This window comes from Salmo salar, chromosome 20 (assembly GCF_965601325.2).
Source record: "Salmo salar chromosome 20, fSalSal1, whole genome shotgun sequence".
Lineage (NCBI taxonomy): Eukaryota > Metazoa > Chordata > Actinopteri > Salmoniformes > Salmonidae > Salmo > Salmo salar.
In genome coordinates this window covers 32535342-32559552 of record NC_138310.1, presented here as the reverse complement: position 1 = coordinate 32559552, position 24211 = coordinate 32535342, and the positions used below count along the sequence as shown (strand labels likewise).

General features: G+C 45.6%; 1 protein-coding gene across 7 annotated transcripts in view; it reads right to left on the bottom strand.

Annotated features, from left to right (window-relative positions):
• LOC106580457 (autism susceptibility gene 2 protein) overlaps window positions 1-24211 on the bottom strand; it is a 429740-nt gene that overhangs the window by 35478 nt on the left and 370051 nt on the right. For all 7 annotated transcript variants that reach the window (XM_045703232.2, XM_082966367.1, XM_045703236.2 and 4 more), the window contains one exon: window positions 19352-19400. In XM_045703232.2, coding sequence (XP_045559188.1) covers window positions 19352-19400 — 49 coding nt within the window. The remainder of the gene's footprint in view (window positions 1-19351; window positions 19401-24211) is intronic.

Here is a 24211-nt window from a genome sequence, read left to right as displayed (position 1 = left end):
ATACGCTGGTGTATCAGGTTAGCAAACACTCCCAGTGCCTCCTAGCACCCAATCCATCATTCTTGATTAGAGTGCTGCCATGGAGAGCAAGAGGGAGAGAGAGAGCTATAAACACGCATTCAGAGGGAGAGAGGAAAGGAAGGAGGGAAGAAGGGACGGAGAGAGAGGGGAAGTTAATAAGGCAGAGGAGAGGAGAGAGGGAGCAGAGGGCAGGAAGTCATGTCAAGAAAACTAATGGAGACAAGCCCATGAGCTGTGGGGCTATTGTGGGCTGCCTCCCTGCTGCAAGACACACAGCTCTGTCTGCTCTCATCACTGACATACACACACACAAACACACACACACACACACACTTTGTGCTGACAGGGCCTGAGGAACTGGGCCAACACTCGGCAGCACCAGAGTAGCCATGTTAGTCAGTTTCAAAACTGATATGAGCTGTAGCATTTCACTTTACTGCTCTACGTGTAGAGAATAATTGATTTGTTTTGAGCACAGAGAAGGAGAAGGTGTGACGGCTGGGGGATTTGGAGCCAAGGGAGAAATTGGACTCTGATTCAGGAGATGAAACCGGTCTAAACAACTGGAGGAGCTTCTGGCTCACTGTTACACACGGCAAGCTGAAATGGAACAAATCAAATACTTTACTATAATCTGATGATGATTTCACAGTACCTGTAGCATCTGCATGCTGTCTTAAACCTCTGGATGGGAAAGACAAAAACCAGACTGAGGTATCTCTCTCTCTCTCTCTCTCTCTCTCTACTGAGTTGATTGTGTGTAAATGCTTGTGCTAAAAGTGTCTCAAGTGTATTTTAACAGCTTTAAAAGGGTTGAGGCACAGACGGCTCATCCTCTCTGAAGACCCTGACCCCTCTACCGCCGTTTCTGCCGCACCTGATCCAAGATTAGCCTGACGCTACAGTGGGCTTGTGCTGATAATACAGTTAACACACAGCACTTTACTACAGCTGGTCTACAAGGCCTCCTGTAGGGCCTCCTGTAGGGCCTCCTGTGGGGCCTCCTGTAGGGCCTCCTGTAGGGCCTCCTGTAGGGCCTCCTGTAGGGCCTCCTGTGGGGCCTCCTGTAGGGCCTCCTGTAGGGCCTCCTGTAGGGCCTCCTGTAGGGCCTCCTGTAGGGCCTCCTGTAGGGCCTCCTGGGCTCTCCAGCACAACACTGCATCCACTTAGTCTATCACTCAGTCAACACACCCACTCCAAACCTTATGCTGGCCATACCGCACATCTGGATGAAGTCCTTTGTGAAGAAAACAAAAAGCATCCAACTATCTCAAGACCATTACATCTATTTGTAAGGCATGTGTGTCTGTGTAAAATAGTTGACCTATGTAGTGATACCTGATGCTCAGTGCTCCCTAGGTGATGTAGAACTGTATCTACTCTCCTCCATTTCTACCCAAAGCAAACAGCACTGGTCTCTCAGTCCTGCTGCTTGCTCCTCTCCACAGCAGCACTAGAATAACAGGCTCTCTAGTCGCTTCTCTGGGTGTCTGAATAGGGCATTAGAGTGAGCAGCCATTAGTGGGCCAGTCAGAGCCGACCGGGCCCAGAGCCGCAGCATGGGGAATACCAGCGGTAGCCAAAACCAACAGCCAAACAGCAGACCCCGTGTCTGAACGAATTACCGCTTGTCTCTCTTAACAAAACATGGAGAGCGATTAATAACGCTGGCAAGGCCATGCGGGGGTAAAATATGGGGTTTGATTTGAGCACAGCTCTCCTTCTCAGTGGTGCATATCTCATTACTCATTTGGTCATGTGTTGAGTTCAGGGCTAATTGCTGGGGTCTATCACTACTAACCCTACATGTGTGGTGCTCTTTGGAGCAGAGAAAGCTGTAGTCTGTAGTCTCAGCCTGCTGTGTGGTAGCAGACAGAGAGGCTCTGTCTTAAAGTGAGCACTGACAGCAACACATACACTAACTTTATGCTGCCACGTGATGGAGAGCTGGTGTACTGTACAAACACCAGAAGTGGACCACCTGACTCCTATGAAAATACTTCATATGCCACAGCTGATATTTCTGTTTGCTTGGACTCATGCTTCCCTAGCGTGGACTCTCATCTCACACAGCATCCTTCTGGCATGCCCCCTCCCTCAGCGTATGGAGTATGGATGTTTTCCTCCCTGTCATGGAATTTAAACCCTTTTATGTCCATCCTGTTCTTGGCTATGGATTTCTACTCTTTCTAAGCATGTGTGAACTGCTTCCCAAAACGTCAAATCCATTACAAGCATGTTAGTAATATCCATCTCGGCTGCCGACTGTCCTCTGCCAGTGATTGTACATTATCCAAGCATTATCCTGTTTGGCCACAATCACCTACTATCTGACTATGTTCATGAACGTTACAGCCTCATCTGCAAACAACATTGGCTCTGAATGAACAATGCAGACAGGCTAAAAGCACACAGCTGGGATCTTCTTCAAACAAAACACAGCAGCCGAAAACACTCACACAGCAACTGGAGTTAGGAAGAAAGGGTTGACACACGCACACACGCACACACACACACACACACACACACACACACACACACACACACACACACACACACACACACACACACACACACACACACACACACACACACACACACACACACACACACACACACACACACACACACACACACATTACATTACATTCAAGGCTGACTAGCTTTAGAGATAAGACAACCATCATGTAATTCCCAACCAAAACAACGCAAATACCTCTGCCTATGCTGCAGCTGATTGTCTTTCTCTTGGAGAAGGAGATTATTATACTGGGTTCAGATGAGTGGTGCAGATCAGCCCCCTACTGAAACGGTCACAGAAAAAATGGAATCTGCCGTGCTGTTGGTAGGTTGGTGGCTCATTTCCATGGAGATGAGAGTGTTCCGTCTATGTGACGGAGTGGTCTTATGCCTCACAAGATGGCTGCAGGGGGGAGCAGATTATCTCCAAACGAGCTTTTCCATCATCAGGAACCCTCTGATCTCACAGCCTAGCCATGCCACAGTGAGATAGTTACACTCTTAGAAATAAAGATGCTTTCTAGAACCTAAAAGGGTTATTTTGCTGTCCTCAAAGGAGAATCCTATGATGAACCCTTTTTGGTTCCAGGTAGAACCATTTTGGTTCCAGGTAGAACTATTTTCAGTTCCATGTAGAACCCTTTATACCGAGGTTTCTACCTTGAACCAAAAAGGGTTCTCCTATGGGGACAGCCGAAGAACCCTTTTGGAACCCTTTTTCTATGTGTGTAGAGAGGACTGCGCTTTCTAAAGAGGCTAGAGGCCCGGGGCAGTGGAAGACCATAGCTAAGTAGGATTGGGCTGGGTTGTTTCTACTATCTCTATGTCCTGTCTATACTCTCAGCTGCTGAGGGAGGACAAAAGAGTTCATCCCCAATATTAGCCAGCCACTTACCATCCGCTCTCTACTCAAAGTGTGTGGCCAGCTGCCGCTGAGAAAACGTTAGCTAACAAACATTATATTAAACAATATCTCACCCTCTTGTCTTGCAAACATGAGCAGATCATTTACTAAATGGCCTGCTTCGCGTTTCCTCATCGAACGTGCCTTATTGCTTCAGTACCGTGGTGTGCGGCGGGCTCATCCGAGCGTGGTCTGAAGTGATGGGTCCACAAATAGAAATGCCAGCCGAGGTGTAAGGAAGTGTCACCACGAGGTCACAGCCGCAGCAAGTCTGCATCTGTTTTGCTGATTTGTTGCGCAGCGCTGCTGATGGCAGAAGTTTACACATGGGAGGTGTAAAGGTGATGACAATCACACACTCGGAAAATAAAGATGGGAGGACCCGTGCTGCAGTTTATCATTTAACCCTGACCCCCGGACGGTGTCTTCGGCTGGCCGGGGGAATGGCTGATAGAGCCAAGCGATCCTCAGATGGCCACTGAAACAACTCAACCTCTTCTGTTCTTTCTGAGTGGAGGAGGAGGAGGAGGAGGAGGAGGAGGCACTGTCTGCCTCTGCTGCTCAGGCTGCTCGGTGGTTAGGCACTAAACAGTTTTTATGCTTCAGAGACTAGATAAAAAGTATGAGGATTCAATGTAGTAAACCTAATATTCACTATCCTATCACTCTGTTTTGAAATAGGAAGCACAGCTGAGATGATAAATGAATAAAATAATATTGAACAATATGCTATGCAGCAGCATGACCAGACACAGCCCTCATAAACCACCTCCCAGAAAAGAGCTGTGACGGTCACAAGGGACTTCTTAGTAATTGCTCCATTAGATGTTTGCTCCCTTATTGTTCCCTTAGCTGTTTAGTGCCGTCTCTCCAGCAGCACTATAGCTGGATCCATACTCAGTCAATGAACCACTGAGACAGCTGCACAGAGAGAGGCCTAATCACAAAGCCTTCAACTACAATCCCACTCTCTGTCACAACAGCCCTGCACCACCCACTGGCACTGACATGGACGACAGCCAGTGATAAGGATGATGGACAGGTGTTGGGTTTCCTGAAAGCCTGGCGGTGCCCTTTAAGGACAGGAAGACTGGCACTGCACTGGCATGACTGCATTGGATGCTACTATAACTGGGTTGTGATCGTTAGGGCACAAGGTAACAAAACATTTTAAAATGTACCTCTTGTCGAGAGTTGTATTGTATTAATAAACTTTTTGCAAGGGCAAACAAAAACAAGCATTTCGTATTGGACAAGTTAAGATAGAGCCTCCTGGTTTCACTCTGTTTCGGACCATTTTTATCCGTTTCATGCCTACTGAACATGCTCCAGGTGAAATTGCTAAAATATCTGGTCTGGGCCAATGTTCAGAAGCCAAGTCCCCACTCAACACACTGCAACTCTACATTGGAGCTAAGTTAATATTTCATGAAGAGCGAGGTCTTGCACAGAGCAAGCAGTTGTCTAATGAACTAATAGTCCCTATGAAAGGGGCAACCAGCAAACCACTCAGGGATTGTGTGACATATCAGCATTGACAATACAAGGGAACTAATTGTCCTTCTAGAAGACTGAATTGACTGAATCAATTTGCGTTTCTGTCTTAGAAAATTGACTGTGAAAAAAAGAGAGCATATTTAGAAGAAAAAAAAAACACAGGACAAATGTAGTATGTTGTGGTCTGACATCATTTCCTGAACTGTAATATAAACCTAACAAATCCCTCCAGTTGATCTCCAGAGCAGAGGAGCAACCAGGAAGGTGCTGTGGCTTAGTCCCGTCGGCACGCCCACCTCCCTGCCTCTATAAATAGAACATGACAATGTCATTGTAATTTTAAATGCTATAAATATTGAAGAAGAAGAATTTATGGAATAAGGCCATTTAACAGGGTGTGTTTTTCCACTAGTGCATTGGCAGAGCGATGGACAGCTGCATTGCAGGCTGGGAATTCTGTAATAGCTTTTTCTCTCCCTGAAGCCAGCTTCCTGCCTTAAATCAAAAAAAGGCAATCTCTCTCAGTAATGGCTCAATTAATAATTAAACACGCGTCTTATCTCCGCAGCGCTCCCTCTATTTATTTTCATCTCTCTGACAGGGACGACTGCACAAACACCATTAGTACTATCAATAAAAGGAGCATCAATAACACACGCTTTCTCCAAAAACATCACGCAGCTCATAAGCTCTCCTATGATTATGAACAATAATAACTGAGAGGATTAATAAAGAAACAAACTCAAACACGATTTGGTTTTCCCACTGTTTGTTTTTCCCACTGTTTTCCCCCGGCTGGCGTTGAGAACACGACAGACAGCACAGGGAGGGAGAAACATATTAAGGGCTTGGGTATTCTGAAAGGATTTACTCCTGTTTAAAATGTAAATTGAATCAGGAAAACAATGAGCTTTAGCGCAGGCTTGACAATAGCCACAGAGGTGGTAGTGTGGGGATAACATTAATGGTGGAACCATAGAAATATAATAATTCTATTCTATGGGCGGAACATCCAGCAGCAGGATGGTTCTTCTGGAGTGACCCAGCTCCCCATGACACAGCACACATACATTACTGTCTGTCTGTCTGTCTGTCTGTCTGTCTGTCTGTCTGTCTGTCTGTCTGTCTGTCTGTCTGTCTGTCTGTCTGTCTGTCTGTCTGTCTGTCTGTCTGTCTGTCTGTCTGTCTGTCTGTCTGTCTGTCTGTCTGCCTGCCTGCCTGTCTGTCTGTCTGTGGCCTGTGTGCCAAACGCCCAGACATAAGTGCTCTGTCAATACAGGCCATCAGGCCCTGATAAAGAAAGCATTTCCAGTGAGCTGCGCTTCGTCAAACCAATCTGAGTAGGTACCGCAGTGAGGTTTACCAGGCTTAGATTCCTCCCCAGTGACGGTTGCTTTTTATACAGCCCTCTAATCTGCCTGGGTATGCTACAGAAAGCCCCTGCAGCCCTCCCTGTGTTCTCGCTACTACACGTCCTGTCAGCCCCCAGCCAAGCCAAGCTGAGCCCCTTCAGCTAGCTCAGCACTGCCCCCCTAGCCCAGCTCTGCCCAACCCAGTTCGTCACTCTCTCTCCCTCCTCACCCGCTCCACTCCTCCTCTCAGACTCAACATCCTGCAAAGCTGATTAGCTGGTCAAAGGGTCAACCTCTATTCATTATTTAATGGTGAAAACCCACACTGTGCCGCCACAGCGCTGAAGTTAGCTATACATCACAATGACCTGGCCAGTGGAGAGCCGCCTGGTTCATTACAAACACACTCTCATCTGCTGGTTCCCCCTGCTCCTGACCCACACCACCTCTTCTCCTCTCCACTCTCTCTATTTTCCTTTGTGTATGCAGGAGTTATAACTGACTCCATTCTATAATCCTGAAGGCTGTGTGTGTGGAGTATACCCAGCCAGCAGAGCTGAAGCCATAGCCCTGCTATTGACATGCAGCAAACAGCAGCCTTCAGGAACAAAGGGCACTCGGCACCTATTGAGGGAGGCAGAGCTGCAGTGCAGACAGGCCGCTTGATTAGCGATTCGATGCGGGGACCCTCGGCCGTGTAGCACATAATGAGAGCTTAGAGAGCTACCATGAGCTCTTAGGAGGAAGGGGGGGGGTGTATTCATCCTTCAGCCCTGCAAGGAATGGATTCTCAACAATGGTACTGAGAATTCAGGATATGAAAAATACAAAAAAATACTGAGAGCTATTCTGAATTCCACATTGTTTGTGTTATATGGTGTTTATATATTAACAGGTAAGGATAAACCAGGGTAAATCCTCCACAGGGGAAGCTAAAGGGTTTATCCATTTGTTTATTTGTTTACCCTCGCATCAATTAAGCAAAATACTCTCTGACATCCTTGATGAGTTCATCCCTACATCCAATTACAGTGGCGTCCACCTCTGTGACTCTAGCAGTAGTAGGCTAAAACATGTCCCACCTTTAACAGTGGCCACAGTGAAAGTTAAATGGTGAGTCAATCGTGTGTGGTGGTGGTGGTGGCAATTGTGTTTTTTCCTTCTGCTCACACTCCTCCTTCCTTTGTTCCGCTCGCCTAATCCAGTATGTGTGGGCCGGTAAGTTTAATGGAAACAATTTATTAAGTCCAGCTTAAAATGCCATCTGCTGTTCATAAGCCTCCCAAAGCCGTTAAGCTTCTGGTTTCGCCTGGAGCTCGCTGTGTTCACGCTTACTGTAATGTGTTGTTTAAAATGAGCACAACAGGTCAAAATTAATCAGGATTACAAGGGCACAAATCCACTTCAGAAATGGGTTTTCACCAGTCTTTCTCGCCCACCTATCCCAAGATGTCCCAGGTTTGCCTCAAGGACCAAAATAGGTTCGTCGAGCCACTCACCGGAAAACCCCGGGAGACACAACAGAGCCAAAATGGACTCCCAGGCACAGAGAGAGCGAGTGAGAGAAAGTGAGAGAGTGAGAGAGAACGTGAGAGTGAGAGAGAGAGAGAGAGAGAGAGTGCTATCCTCTCAGACATTTCCTCTCACTAGGGTCTCGTGTTTCCAGTCTCTGGTAGGTAGGTGGTAAGTCACTCCTTTGCAAAAGGAGCTCTGCTTGAGTTTCATAAGAACCCAGAAAGTATGTTTATCCTCTCTTGGTGGCAGGACCCATACGTGCTCAGCTGCTACATTTAGCTTTTTATTCGCCTTCCAAGAACTGAAAAAAGTCAACTCTGAACTGCAACCAGATCTCTTTCAAAAAATACAACGTCCCAAAGCTCCGCAGAAGACTTTAAGACTTCACACAGTTTCTCCTTGAACATACCAACCTCCAGGAAATCAATAATTCTCAGGAAGTTCACAATGAAGCTAAAGAGAAACAACTCTGATAGTTAGGTAACATCCGTCCTGTATACAGTGGAGGCTGCTGATCGGAGGACGGCTCATAATAATGGCTGGAACGAAGCGAATGGAATCTAACACATGGAAACTATATGTTTGATGTATTTGATACCATTCCACTCATTCAGCTCCAGCCATTACCAGGAGCCATCCGCCCCAATTAAGGTGCCACCAACCTGTGGTCCTGTACCATACTAGAGCTAGCTAGTAGCTACCGGAACCAGTTCTTACATAATCATTGGAAGTACTGCAGCCATGCACAAAGGACTCCAAAGAATAGGTAGCCTAGCGGTTAAGAGCGTTGGGCCAGTGACCGAAAGGTCGCTGGTTCAAATCCCTGAGCCAATAAGCTGAAAAATCTGCTGCTGTGCCCTTGAGCAAGGCACATAGCCATAATTGCTCTGGATAAGAGCCTATGCTAAATTATGTAAATGTAGTTGAAGAATACTGTTTACTACTGCATAGAGGCTGTGAAGGTAGTAATACAGAAAATAAGAAATGCTCTTGCAAATTCTGAGTAAAAAACACATTTCTGAATGTTACTCAAGACCACATCACATTTGCAATATTGTGGTTGACTGCCTTCAATGAGCTTAACTTTTTTTGTACATAATGTTTCTGCAATCGTTTTCTATGACCGAAAATATCTTCTGGGGATTTGGATGAGGATTTCTACTGCAATGAGTCGGCGGTGAAGGACATACTGCTCATCTCGGACAAGGCCCAAATCCCAGAGACTTGAAAAAGGCAGAGGCAGTGTTTTAGAGGCTGGTGTGTGTGATACCTGACGAGACTATGTCGGCAGGTGGATAAACCGCCTGTACCCTACGTTCTATTGGCGAACGTGCAATCACTGGAGAATTAACTTGTTGAGCTCCATTCGAGACTATCCTATCAACGTGATCTGAAAAACTGTAATATCCTATGTTTCTCAGAGTCGTGGCTGAACAAGGACATGGAAAATATAAATCGAGCAGATTTTTCTATACATTGGCAGGATAGAACGGCAGAGTCAGGTAAACTCAAGGAAGGTGGTATGCGTGTCTATTTCTTAACAACAGCTGGTGCGCAAACTCTTATATTAAGGAAGTCTTGAGGTTCTGCAGTGACCGTACGTACATATCCCAAGTAGAAGTCATGGATTACAGGCAACATTTGCACTGAGCTAAAGGTGCCGCTTTCAAGGAGCAGGACACTAATCCGGAAGCTTATAAGAAGTCCTACTACACCCTCCGACGCACCATCAAACATGCAAAGTGCCAATACAGGACTAAGATCAAATCCAACTACACCGGCTCTGACGCTCGTCGGATGAGGCAGGACTTGCAAACTATTACAGATCACAAAGGGAAACCCAGCCGAGCGCTGCCCAGTGATGCAAGCCTACCAGACGAGAAAAATACCTTCTATGCTTGCTTCCAGGCAAGCAATGCCGAACCATGCATGAGAGCACCAGCTGTTCTGGACGACTGTGTGATCACGCTCTCCGTAGCCAATGTAAGACCTTTAAAGAGGTTAACATTCACAAGGCCGTATAGCCAGAAGGATTACCAGGACACGTACTCAGAGCATGCACTGACCAGCTGGCAAGTGTCTTCACTGACATTTTCAAACTCTCCCTGACCCAGTCTGTAATACCTACATGTTTCATGCAGACCACCATTGTCCCAAAAACGCTAAGGTAAACTGTCTAAATTACTATCGCCCCATAGCACTCACATCTGTAGCCATGAAGTGCTTTGAAAAGCTGGTCATGGCTCACATCAACACCTTCTTCCCAGACACCCTGGACCCACTCCCAACAGATCCACAGATGATGTAATCTCTATTGCACTCCACACTGCCCTTTCCCATCTGGACAAAAGGAACACCTATGTGAGAATGCTGTTCATTGACTACAGCTCAGCGCTCAACACCATAGTGCCCTGCAAACTCATCATTAAGCTAAGGACAACTCCCGGGATCGAATACAACGGTGGTAGGCCTGACAACCAACAATGATGAGACAGCCATACAAATGAGCTGATTGTGGACTACAGGAAATGGAGGGATGAGCTTGCCCCCATTCACATCGGCGGGGCTGTAGTGGAGCGGGTTGAGTTCCTCTGTCTCCACATCACTAAGGGTCTATCATGGTCCAAACACACCAACGTGAAGAGGGCACAACAACACATATTCTTCTTCAGGAGGCTGAAAAGATTTGACACGAGCCCTCAAATCCTCAAAAAGTTATACAGCTGCACCATTAAGAGCATCTTGACTAACTGCATCGCCGCTTAGTATGGCAACTGCTTGGCCTCCAACCATAGGGCGCTACTGAGGGTAGTGCGTACGACCCAGTACATCACTGTCAGAGGAAGGTCCTCAAATTTTTCAAAGACCAGCCACCCAAGTCATAGACTGTTCTCTCTGATACCGCACGGCAAGCAGTACCGGAGCGCCAAGTCTGAACAGCTTCTACCCCCAAACCATAAGAGCGCTGAACAGCTAATGAAATGGCTACCCGGACTATTTGCATTGACCCACTTTTGCACTGGCTCTATGCACACTTACTGGACTCTACCCCCCCCCACACACACACACACTGACGCCACACAGACACACTTTCACATACGCTGCTGCTTCTCTGTTTATCGTCGATCCTGACTGCCTAGTCACTTTGACCCCTACCTACATGTACATATTACCTAAATTACCTTAACTACCTCGTACCCCTGCACATTGACTCAGTATCGGTACTCTTTGTATAAATCCTCGTTATTTTTATTTTATTGTGTTACTATTTCCTTTTTCCCTTTTGCAAATTGTTCTTATTTTTTAACTCCGGCTTGTAAGTAAGCATTTCAGGGTAAAGTCTACACCTGTTGTAGTCGGCGCATCTGGCAAATTACATTTGATTTGATTACTATGTTGGACTGTCCAGTCTTCTAATAGTCCTAAACCATTCCATCTATTTGGTGATGCTACCTCTCCTCTAATGACTAATACAAGGGAAGAAGTAAACATGCTCATTAGTACTTTCAGTGCTATACCAACTGTGTGTGTGTGTGTGTGTGTGTGTGTGTGTGTGTGTGTGTGTGTGTGTGTGTGTGTGTGTGTGTGTGTGTGTGTGTGTGTGTGTGTGTGTGTGCTCTATGTCTGTGTGTAAGTGCACCCAATCTCTGGGAGCCAATAGCTGTGCAGTCCCAATGATCAGAGCCTGAGTGGAGAGAGGGTGTAGATTGGTCTAGAGATAGACTGGTAATAGACTGGTAATGGGTCACATAGATATTCTGTGTGGTGAACTAGAGGACAACAGGCTGCTCTGCATTCTACACACAGGCCTGGCTAACCCATACACACACTTACACACGCATGTATGAACCATACACACAGAAGACCTAAAACTAGGATATGTTACAGTACAGAAAAACAACGTGTAATGGTAGCAACTAGCATGATAATAACTTCTCACTCATCACTTAATCAGATGATCCAGACAAAACCATCCCCCTGGCTTTTCCATTTCATCCTAATCCGGTGCCCTTCTTGCTGCAGGTGTCTGACTCTCACTCACTCACTCACTCACTCACTCACTCACTCACTCACTCACTCACTCACTCACTCACTCACTCACTCACTCACTCACTCACTCACTCACTCACTCACTCACTCACTCACTCACTCACTCACTCACTCACTCACTCACTCACTCACGCACAGTGGTGTTGATCCCAGCTGTGACAAACAAGCTCTGATGGGATTGCCCGGATCTGGCTGTAATTGTCCAGTCCTAATCTCTGGGCCAGCCTGATGTGCATGGGACATGGGATGGGACTCACATTAGCAGGATTTCACCAAGACTCGCTTGCCCATTGACACAGCTAGGCCCTCTCCCGATTGGATGGGGGAGAGAGTCAACGTGTGTGCGTGTGTGTGTATATATATATATATATATATATATATATATATATATATATATATATATATATATATATATACACTGCTCAAAAAAATAAAGGGAACACTAAAATAACACATCCTAGATCTGAATGAATGAAATAATCTTATTAAATACTTTTATCTTTACATAGTTGAATGTGCTGACAACAAAATCACACAAAAATATTCAATGGAAATCCAATTTATCAACCCATGGAGGTCTGGATTTGGAGTCACACTCAAAATTAAAGTGGAAAACCACACTACAGGCTGATCCAACTTTGATGTAATGTCCTTAAAACAAGTCAAAATGAGGCTCAGTAGTGTGTGTGGCCTCCACGTGCCTGTATGACCTCCCTACAACGCCTGGGCATGCTCCTGATGAGGTGGCGGATGGTCTCCTGAGGGAGCTCCTCCCAGACCTGGACTAAAGCATCCGCCAACTCCTGGACAGTCTGTGGTGCAACGTGGCGTTGGTGGATGGAGCGAGACATGATGTCCCAGATGTGCTCAATTGGATTCAGGTCTGGGGAACGGGCGGGCCAGTCCATAGCATCAATGCCTTCCTCTTGCAGGAACTGCTGACACACTCCAGCCACATGAGGTCTAGCATTGTCTTGCATTAGGAGGAACCCAGGGCCATCTGCACCAGCATATGGTCTCACAAGGGGTCTGAGGATCTCATCTCAGTAACTAATGGCAGTCAGGCTACCTCTGGCGAGCACATGGAGGGCTGTGCGGCCCCCCAAAGAAATGCCACCCCACACCATGACTGACCCACCACCAAACCGGTCATGCTGGAGGATGTTGCAGGCAGCAGAACGTTCTCCACGGCGTCTCCAGACTGTCACGTCTGTCACATGTGCTCAGTGTGAACCTGCTTTCATCTGTGAAGAGCACAGGGCGCCATCTTGGTGTTCTCTGGCAAATGCCAAATGTCCTGCACGGTGTTGGGCTGTAAGCACAACCCCCACCTGTGGACGTCGGGCCCTCATACCACCCTCATGGAGTCTGTTTCTGACCGTTTGAGCAGACACATGCACATTTGTGGCCTGCTGGAGGTCATTTTGCAGGGCTCTGGCAGTGCTCCTCCTTGCACAAAGGCGGAGGTAGCGGTCCTGCTGCTGGGTTGTTGCCCTCCTACGGCCTCCTCCACGTCTCCTGATATACTGGCCTGTCTCCTGGTAGCGCCTCCATGCTCTGGACACTACGCTGACAGACACAGCAAACCTTCTTGCCACAGCTCGCATTGATGTGCCATCCTGGATGAGCTGCACTACCTGAGCCACTTGTGTGGGTTGTAGACTCCGTCTCATGCTACCACTAGAGTGAAAGCACCGCCAGCATTCAAAAGTGACCAAAACATCAGCCAGGAAGCATAGGAACTGAGAAGTGGTCTGTGGTTACCACCTGCAGAACCACTCCTTTATTGGGGGTGTCTTGCTAATTGCCTATAATTTCCACCTGTTGTCTATTCCATTTGCACAACAGCATGTGAAATTTATTGTCAATCAGTGTCGCTTCCTAAGTGGACAGTTCGATTTCACAGAAGTGTGATTGACTTGGAGTTACATTGTGTTGTTTAAGTGTTCCCTTTATTTTTTTGAGCAGTGGGCAAACACAAAATCAGCAGGGAATCAAATACTTTTTTCCCTCACTGTATATACATACATATACACACATATATATACACACACACACACACACACACACACACACACACACACACACACACACACACACACACACACACACACACACACACACACACACACACACACACACACACACACACGCACGCACACATTTATATATGAAAACTGTTTTCTGCCCCTCCCAAAAGATAGAATTTGTAGATAATTGGCCCTCTTTCTGGGACTCACCCACAAACAGGACCAAGCCTGGCCTGTTCAGGAGTGACGGACTCCATCCTAGCTGGAGGGGTGCTCTCATCTTATCTACGAACATAGACAGGGCTCTAACTCCTCTAGCTCCACAATGAAATAGGGTGCAGGCCAGGCAGCAGGCTGTTAGCCAGCCTGCCAGCTTAGTGGAGTCTGCCACTAGCACAGTCAGCGTAGTCAGCTCAGCTTTCCCCATTGAGACGTGTCTGTGCCTCGATCTAGGTTGGGCAAAATTAAAAATGGCGGTGTTCGCTTTAGCAATCTCACTAGTATAAAGACCTCCTCCATTCCTGCCATTATTGAAAGAGATTGTGATACCTCACATCTCAAAATTGGGTTACTTAATGTTAGATCCCTCACTTCCAAGGCAGTTATAGTCAATGAACTAATCACTGATAATAATCTTGATGTGATTGGCCTGACTGAAACATGGCTTAAGCCTGATGAATTTACTGTGTTAAATGAGGCCTCACCCCCTGGTTACACTAGTGACCATACCCCCCGTGCATCTGGCAAAGGCGGAGGTGTTGCTAACATTTACGATAGCAAATTTCAATTTACAAAAAAAAAAACAATGACGTTTTCGTCTTTTGAGCTTCTAGTCATGAAATCTATGCAGCCTACTCACTCACTTTTTATAGCTACTGTTTACAGGCCTCCTGGGCCATATGCAGTGTTCCTCACTGAGTTCCCTGAATTCTTATCGGATCTTGTAGTCATAGCAGATAATATTCAAATTTTTGGTGACTTTAACATTCACATGGAAAAGTCCACAGACCCACTCCAAAAGGCTTTCGGAGCCATCATCGACTCAGTGGGTTTTGTCCAACATGTCTCTGGACCTACTCACTGCCACAGTCATACTCTGGACCTAGTTTTGTCCCATGGAATAAATGTTGTGGATCTAAATGTTTTTCCTCATAATCCTGGACTATCGGACCACCATTTTATTACATTTGCAATTGCAACAAATAATCTGCTCAGACCCCAACCAAGGAGCATTAAAAGTTGTGCTATAAATTCTCAGACAACCCAAAGATTCCTTGATGCCCTTCCAGACTGCCTCTGCCTACCCAAGGACGTCAGAGGACAAAAATCAGTTAACCACCTAACCGAGGAACTCAATTTAACCTTGCGCAATACCCTAGATGCAGTTGCACCCCTAAAAACTAAAAACATCTGTCATAAGAAACTAGCTCCCTGGTATACAGAAAATACACGAGCTCTGAAGCAAGCTTCCAGAAAATTGGAACGGAAATGGCGCCACACCAAACTGGAAGTCTTCCGACTAGCTTGGAAAGACAGTACCGTGCAGTATCGAAGAGCCCTCACTGCTGCTCGATCATCCTATTTTTCCAACTTAATTGAGGAAAATAAGAACAATCCGAAATTTCTTTTTGATACTGTCGCAAAGCTAACTAAAAAGCAGCCTTCGCAAATGGAGGATGGCTTTCACTTCAGCAGTAATACATTTATGAACTTCTTTGAGGAAAAGATCATGATCATTAGAAAGCAAATTACAGACTCCTCTTTAAATCTGGGTATTCCTCCAAAGCTCCATTGTCCTGAGTCTACACAACTCTGCCAGGACCTAGGATCAAGGGAGATACTAAAGTGTTTTAGTACTATATCTCTTGACGCAATGATGAAAATAATCATGGCCTCCAAACCATCAAGCTGCATACTGGACCCTATTCCAACTAAACTACTGAAAGAGGTGTTTCCTGTGCTTGGCCCTCCTATGTTGAACATAATAAACGGCTCTCTATCCACCGGATGTGTACCAAGCTCACTAAAAGTGGCAGTAATAAAGCCTCTCTTGAAAAAGCCGAATCTTGATCCAGAAATTATAAAAAACTATCGGCCTATATCGAATCTTCCATTCCTCTCAAAAATTTTAGAAAAAGCTGTTGCACAGCAACTCACTGCCTTCCTGAAGACAAACAATGTATACGAAACGCTTCAGTCTGGTTTTAGACCCCATCATAGCACTGAGACTGCACTTGTGAAGGTGGTAAATGACCTTTTAATGACGTCAGACCGAGGCTCTGCATCTGTCCTCGTGCTCCTAGATCTTAGTGCCGCTTTTGATACCATCGATCACCACATTCTTTTGGAGAGATTGGAAACCCAAATTGGTCTACATGGACAAGTTCTGGCCTGGTTTAGATCTTATCTGTCGGAAAGATATCAGTTTGTCTCTGTGAATGGTTTGTCCTCTGACAAATCAATTGTACATTTCGGTGTTCCTCAAGGTTCCGTTTTAGGACCACTATTGTTTTCACTATATATTTTACCTCTTGGGGATGTCATTCGAAAACATAATGTTAAATTTCACTGCTATGCGGACGACACACAGCTGTACATTTCAATGAAACATGGTGAAGCCCCAAAATTGCCCTCGCTAGAAGCCTGTGTTTCAGACATAAAGAAGTGGATGGCTGCAAACGTTCTACTTTTAAACTCGGACAAAACAGAGATGCTTGTTCTAGGTCCCAAGAAACAAAGAGATCTTCTGTTGAATCTGACAATTAATCTGGATGGTTGTACAGTTGTCTCAAAGAAAACTGTGAAGGACCTCGGCGTTACTCTGGACCCTGATCTCTCTTTTGAAGAACATATCAAGACTGTTTCAAGGACAGCTTTTTTCCATCTACGTAACATTGCAAAAATCAGAAATATTCAGTCCAAAAATGACGCAGAAAAATTTATCCATGCTTTTGTTACTTCTAGGCTGGACTACTGCAATGCTCTACTTTCCGGCTACCTGGATAAAGCACTAAATAAACTTCAGTTAGTGCTAAATACGGCTGCTAGAATCCTGACTAGAACCAAAAAATTTGATCATATTACTCCAGTGCTAGCCTCCCTACACTGGCTTCCTGTTAAGGCAAGGGCTGATTTCAAGGTTTTACTGCTAACCTACAAAGCATTACATGGGCTTGCTCCTACCTATCTTTCCGATTTGGTCCTGCCGTACATACCTACACGTACGCTACGGTCACAAGACGCAGGCCTCCTAATTGTCCCTAGAATTTCTAAGCAAACGGCTGGAGGTAGGGCTTTCTCCTATAGAGCTCCATTTTTATGGAATGGTCTGCCTACCAATGTGAGAGACGCAGACTCAGTCTCAACCTTTAAGTCTTTACTGAAGACTTATCTCTTCAGTAGGTCCTATGATTAAGTATAGTCTGGCCCAGGAGTGTGAAGGTGAACGGAAAGGCTGGAGCAACGAACCGCCCTTGCTGTCTCTGCCTTGCCGGTTCCCCTCTTTCCACTGGGATTCTCTGCCTCTAACCCTTTTACAGGGGCTGAGTCACTGGCCTACTGGTGTTCTTCCATGCCGTCCATGGGAGGGGTGCGTCACTTGAGTGGGTTGAGTCACTGACGTGGTCTTCCTGTCTGGGTTGCCCCCCCCCCCCCCCCCCTTGGGTTGTGCCATGGCGGAGATCGTTGTGGGCTATACTCGGCCTTGTCTTAGGACGGTAAGTTGGTGGTTGGAGACATCCCTCTAGTGGTGTGGGGGCTGTGCTTTGGCAAAGTGGGTGGGGTTATATCCTGCCTGTTTGGCCCTGTCCGGGGGTATCATCGGATGGGGCCACAGTGTCTTCTGATCCCTCCTGTCTCAGCCTCCAGTATTTATGCTGCAGTAGTTTATGTGTCGGGGGGCTAGGGTCAGTCTGTTACATCTGGAGTATTTGTCTTGTCTTATCCGGTGTCCTGTGTGTATTTAAATATGCTCTCTCTAATTCTCTCTTTCTCTCTTTCTGTCTTTCTCTCGGAGGACCTGAGCCCTAGGACCATGCCTCAGGACTACCTGGTAGGATGACTCCTTGCTGTCCCCAGTCCACCTGGCCGTGCTGCTACTCCAGTTTCAACTGTTCTGCCTGCGGCTATGGAACCCTGACCTGTTCACCGGACGTGCTTGTTGCACCCTCGACAACTACTATGATTATTATTATTTGACCATGCTGGTCATTTATGAACATTTTAACATTTTAACATCTTGACCATGTTCTGTTATAATATCCACCCTGCACAGCCAGAAGAGGACTGGCCACCCCTCATAGCCTGGTTCCTCTCTAGGTTTCTTCCTAGGTTTTTGGCCTTTCTAGGGAGTTTTTCCTAGGGAGTTTTTCCTAGCCACCGTGCTTCTTTCACATGCTTTGCTTGCTGTTTGGGGTTTTAGGCTGGGTTTCTGTACAGCACTTTGAGAATATCAGCTGATGTACGAAGGGCTATATAAAAATAAATTTGATTTGATTTGATTTGATATATATATGTGTGTGTGTGCGTGTGTGTGTGTGTGAGAAACAAAACCTAGGCCTACAACAACTATCTTCATTGACAACAGTGGAGACACTCTAGGGTAAATAAATAGGCCTAGACACGGAATGTATCCTGATTGTTATAAAAATTATGAGCTCATCACTGTAATGTCTGGAGTGGTCCTTCTGAGTCTTTCTGTACTGTTTGTGTTCAGGCAAAACACAGGCTGGGTCCTACTCTATCCAAGGCAAGCTGGCTTCTCTCTCTCCTCCAGAAAATTGCCCCATTTTACAGAAATAGCTGTCATGCTGCATCTGTTAATGGGTCTGGTTCCTGCCCTGGGGGGACATGACATGAGCTACATGCTGCTATCCTTCATCAGCCAGGGGACTGCCCTGACCTCCTCGGGCCTCCTACCATCCCGTTCTTCACCCCCCACCTTCCCTCCACATGTCTCCCCATTCAGCCTGAGAAGAGGTGCAGCACTCCCCCCGCCTCCCCTCCTCCCCCCGCCCACTCCCTCCCAGAGGGCCTGTGTTTATCTTGACTGAGAAGCTCAGTGCCCTCCCCCCTCCTCTGTCCTGTCGGCCATTACTGCCAAGCCTGCTGTCAGAAGTCTTGTATAGCCTGGGGGAACGTTCCCATTTGTGGATTGGAAGCATGTGGCAAGGAGCCTGTAAATCCACTCTAATGAGCATGAATATTGGTGTGGGAAGGGGAGATACGTAGACCTTTGGTTGGGTGTCCCAATACAGTTCCACATCCAGGCAAGAAAATATGCAAATATAGCTGTTCTGGTTTGTCCTCATTCAATTCAGAATCAGAAGACATAATTGGTATGTAATAAACTGTCTTGGTATTCATTGACATGTCATCTACAAGGATTATGGTGGACTACACAGGAGAGAATGGTTTGTTTTGCCCATCCAAATGTAGTGTGAATATAGTAACCAACATCTTACCTTCGGGTGTAGTGGGGGAGAAGAGTTTCTCGGATCCTACTTCAGATACCTGGAAGACAAGAGGAAGGAGAAACGTTAACAGTCTGGTAGTTTCCATACATGGGACACCTAGAGAACGTGACAAACTGCATTGCACTCATGACACAATATAGGAAGGGATTGGATCCTTCAAAAACATCAGTAAAAATTGTAATGTTTACAGACACACTCATTATATTGAATTGGATCCACCTAGATGGCTAACAGACATATTTCCAATGATCTACTGTAACCTATGTATATGAACACAAGTCTCAGGCCAAATACAGCTACTGTACCCTACATCACTCATGCATATCCAACACAGTGACTTCTTGACTTGTGTTCAATCTGCCTTGTTGAGAAGCAGCCCGTTCTCTGCACCTGACTGACTTCCTTATTCTCACCACATCCCTCTCTCTGAGCAGAGCTGAGCTCTCTGTCCAGACAGAGACAAGGTAACATTAGGGGGCACTGTTGTGCCACCTGAAAGCCAGCCAGCCCACTCACACTCACAGCACAGGAGGTTGTCAGAGAGGAGAGGACAGCAAAGGAAAGAAGAGGAGAGGAGAGGAGAAAAGAAAGGAGAAAGAAAAGACAGGGGAACAAGGAGAAAGAGAGAGGTGAGAGAGAGGAGAGGGGAAAGAGAGGAGCAGAGAAAGAGGGGAGGAGAGGAGAAAGAGAGGAAAGGAGAGAAGAAAGAGAGGCACGGAGAGGAGAAAGCGAAGGGGGTAGTACCGTATGGTGGCTCAGCCTCTGCAGAATCTGAGCAGGAGACCATGTACAAAGACCATACACACAACACGACACAATGACAGCCACACCAAGTTAATGTTGCTCAATGTAAAGCGTAAATTATAAATCCATTTCTTTCTCTATAACTATAATTCATAAAATATATTTTATTTCAATTTTCATATAGAATCATTACGTCTTTAAAACATGATTTTATGAGAAAATTTTTAATATTTGTTTTATCCAACTCTGGATGAATGACTATTATCATTTCCATCATTATAATTGTTCAGTTGAGAAAGGTTGTTTAAGGTCGAGTCCCTCCTGAGAGAAGGGCAAATTTCACACTGTGAGTAAGGGCCAGAGACAAAACGGAAAAAGGCATCTGACCATGAAGTGACAGCAAGAGACTTGTAGACTAAACACGGGTAGCTTTTTCCTCCCTGGTCAGTTGTATGTGGAGATTCTGGTAAACCTCTACAGAAACAGAAAACACCTTTTTATTTGAACAAAAATACACATTGCACCGGCCGGCGAGACACAAAACTTTTAAACACAGCTCTGGAGTCGTAAATCGACCAGAAACAACCTGCTAATGTGCGAGATGGTGACATAATAAAGATGAACTATGCAGAAATCGCTCTGCCATTTCTTGGCTGCCAAAATTCTAATAGTTTGCCTAATTTCATTTTATGTGACAAAACAAGCAGTCTTTGTGTAGAGAATCATTGTACCATCTAAACTGCTGTGAAATATATTTTCCATAACCAAAAATATTGTATTTTCAGCTGTTTGAAGCTGGTGTACAAAACCAAAAGTAAAAGATGCAAAAACAAAACTTAAGAACGGGAAGCATAGAAAAAGAGCACATAGAACAGATCTACTGCTACTTAGACATGTGTTCAACGAGAATGAAAGATCTAACTCACATTTCTATGTGTATTTGGCCGGGTCGCCAAAAAGTTACATATGGTAGCATTAACACTGAACATCTTCCTCATCCTATGTAAGTCTATACACACTTGGTGTGAATCACCATTTCCCCTCCTCGCCTCTTCCTCCCTGCTGGGACAGTTAACACTGACCATATGCTAAAGCCATTGAGTCCCAGTGTCCTTAACTGCCATCATTGTAGTTTACGCTGCACAAAGGGAACATACACTGAACAAAAATATAAATGCAACATGTAAATTGTTGGTCCCATGTTTCATGAGCTGAAATAAAAGATCCCCGAAATTGTCCATATGCACAAAAAGCTTATTTCTCTCAAATGTTGTGCACAAATTTGTTTACATCCCTGTTAGTGAGCATTTCTCCTTTGCCAAGATAATCCATCCACCTGATAGGTGGCATATCAAGAAGCTGATTGAACAGCATGCTCATTACATAGGTGCACCTTGTTCTGGGGACAATAAAAAGCAACTCTAAAATGTGCAGTTTGTCACAACAAAATGCCACAGATGTCTCAAATTTTGAGGGAGCGTGCAATTGACATGCTGTTGCCAGAGCTGTTGCCAAAAAATGTATTGTTAATTTCTCTACCATAAGTTGCCTCCAACGTCGTGTTAGAGAATTTGGCAGTACATCCAACCGGCCTCACAACCCAGCCCAGGACCTCCACATCTGGCTTCTTCACCTGCAGGATCGTCTGAGACCAACCACCCGGACAGCTGATGAAACTGAGGAGTATTTCTGTCTGTAATAAAGCTCTTTTGTGGGGAAAAACTCCATCTGACTGTCTGGGCCTGGCTCCCCAGTGGGTGGGCCCCCACCCATTCATGTGAAATCCATAGATTAGGGCCTTTTTTTTATTGGCTGATTTCCTTATAATATAATTGTTGAAATTGTTGCATTTTGCATTTATATTTTTGTTCAGTATATGTAAAACAATTCTAGTGAATCAGAGAGACACAGAGAGACCTTCTTCTAAGACCTCCTAATCTAGATACTGCTACTGCCTTTACTGAACACTAGACTAGAGACACCCTCTCCTCTAATATCAACTATAACAGTGCTCCTCCAGCCTACAAAGTGCTCTAATAACTCTAACGCTTTAACTTCCACTCAATGTATGGTACAGTATGTTACTGTATGTTACTGTATGGTACTGTATGCTACTGTATGGGTACTGTATGGTACTGTATGGTACTGTATGCTACTGTATGGGTACTGTATGGTACTGTATGGGTACGGTATGGTACTGTATGGGTACTGCATGGGTACTGTATGGTACTGTATGGTACTGTATGGGTACGGTATGGTACTGTATGGGTACTGTATGGTACTGTATGGGTACTGTATGGTACTGTATGGGTACGGTATGGTACTGTATGGGTACGGTATGGTACTGTATGGTACTGCATGGGTACTGTATGGGTACGGTATGGTACTGTATGGTACTGCATGGGTACTGTATGGGTACGGTATGGGTACTGTATGGTACTGCATGGGTACTGCATGGGTACTGTATGGTACTGTATGGTACTGCATGGGTACTGTATGGGTACGGTATGGTACTGTATGGTACTGCATGGGTACTGTAGGGTACTGTATGGTACTGCATGGGTACTGTATGGGTACAGTATGATATTGTATGGTACTGCATGGGTACTGTATGGTACTGCATGGGTACTGTATGGTACTGCATGGGTACTGCATGGGTACTGTATGGGTACAGTATGGTATTGTATGGTACTGCATGGGTACTGTATGGTACTGTATGGGTACGGTATGGTACTGTATGGTACTGTATGGGTACGGTATGGTACTGTATGGTACTGTATGGTACTGCATGGGTACTGCATGGGTACTGTATGGGTACAGTATGGTATTGTATGGTACTGCATGGGTACTGTATGGTACTGTATGGGTACAGTATGGTATTGTATGGTACTGCATGGGTACTGTATGGTACTGCATGGGTACTGTATGGTACTGTATGGGTACGGTGCACTTTCAGTGGAAGGAAGAGACAGAAGTGAATGCTTAGCTTCAGTAGCAGTGTTGTGGTGTTCCATTCCACCCTGTTTGTGGAGAGGAGTGGAAAGGAGAGAAAGACTGAGTGTTCTGCATTGCTCTCCTCCATTCTCCCAGAACCAGGCAGCTAAAACACTATGCTCTTTGTTAGCTAGCACTCCACATTAAACGCTCCAGTACCAAGCATCACCGCCCGCCTGCCTGAATCACTGGCTGCCCTGGAGGGCCTGTGTGAAAATATGGCACAGGAGAAATTAAGCTTGTCAAGTGAACACGGGCGCTGGGTCGGGTCTGGGTGCTGGGAGTGGCACACAATGTCATGAAAACTAAATGGTTAGGTCATACTCTAAACAACTATAACAACCGTTTTGAACAAAGATGAAGAAAACAAACAACAAACTTATAGTATATTAAGACCTCTGTTTGCATGTGTTCAGTAAGGGCCAATTATGTAGCTGCCTAGTTGTTTTTATATTCCAACAAACGTAGCCGTTTCAACAACCAATGTTTAGGTTTAATGCTCTGTTTTGTATCCACCAACTCCACATGAGTCAGTCATATAATTCACAATTACAAGGCCAACTTACAAAGGCAGTTCTTAAAAAGGCACGTGAAAACAGGGCATGCATTTGGCATATAAAATGTGTTTATACTTCAGAACTTCTGGGTTAGCTTGGTCAAGTTTACATTTTTCGAGAGGGCTGTACTGTTGGCAGTCTCTGCGCCTGCGGTTGTGGTGTGCAGAGGTCATGTATAAACAAATTCTTCACACTCACTTTGTTGAGAACCCATGGCCATCATTAAAAAACACACAGGGAATGAAAGAGAAGAATGAGAGGAGAGGACAGGGGGCACCAACCAAAGGCCAGGTTTTCCAAAGGAAACAAGGAAATCTAACCATTTCAAAACGAAGGAAATTCAAGCCACATTGCTGGGAGACAAAAGCCCTTGGACTGGGCAGCAGGAAGCCTGACCTTTGCGGCCGTCTGCTATTTGAGCCTGATGCTTCAGGGCCTGGCCTTCTCTCAGGATAGCCTTTAGCAGGCCTCATCTTTCCTTCCTTATTTTATTCATTAGCCATGCTTTATGATTCAGCTTCCTCTGAGCCACACGGGCTCCGTGAGAAAACAC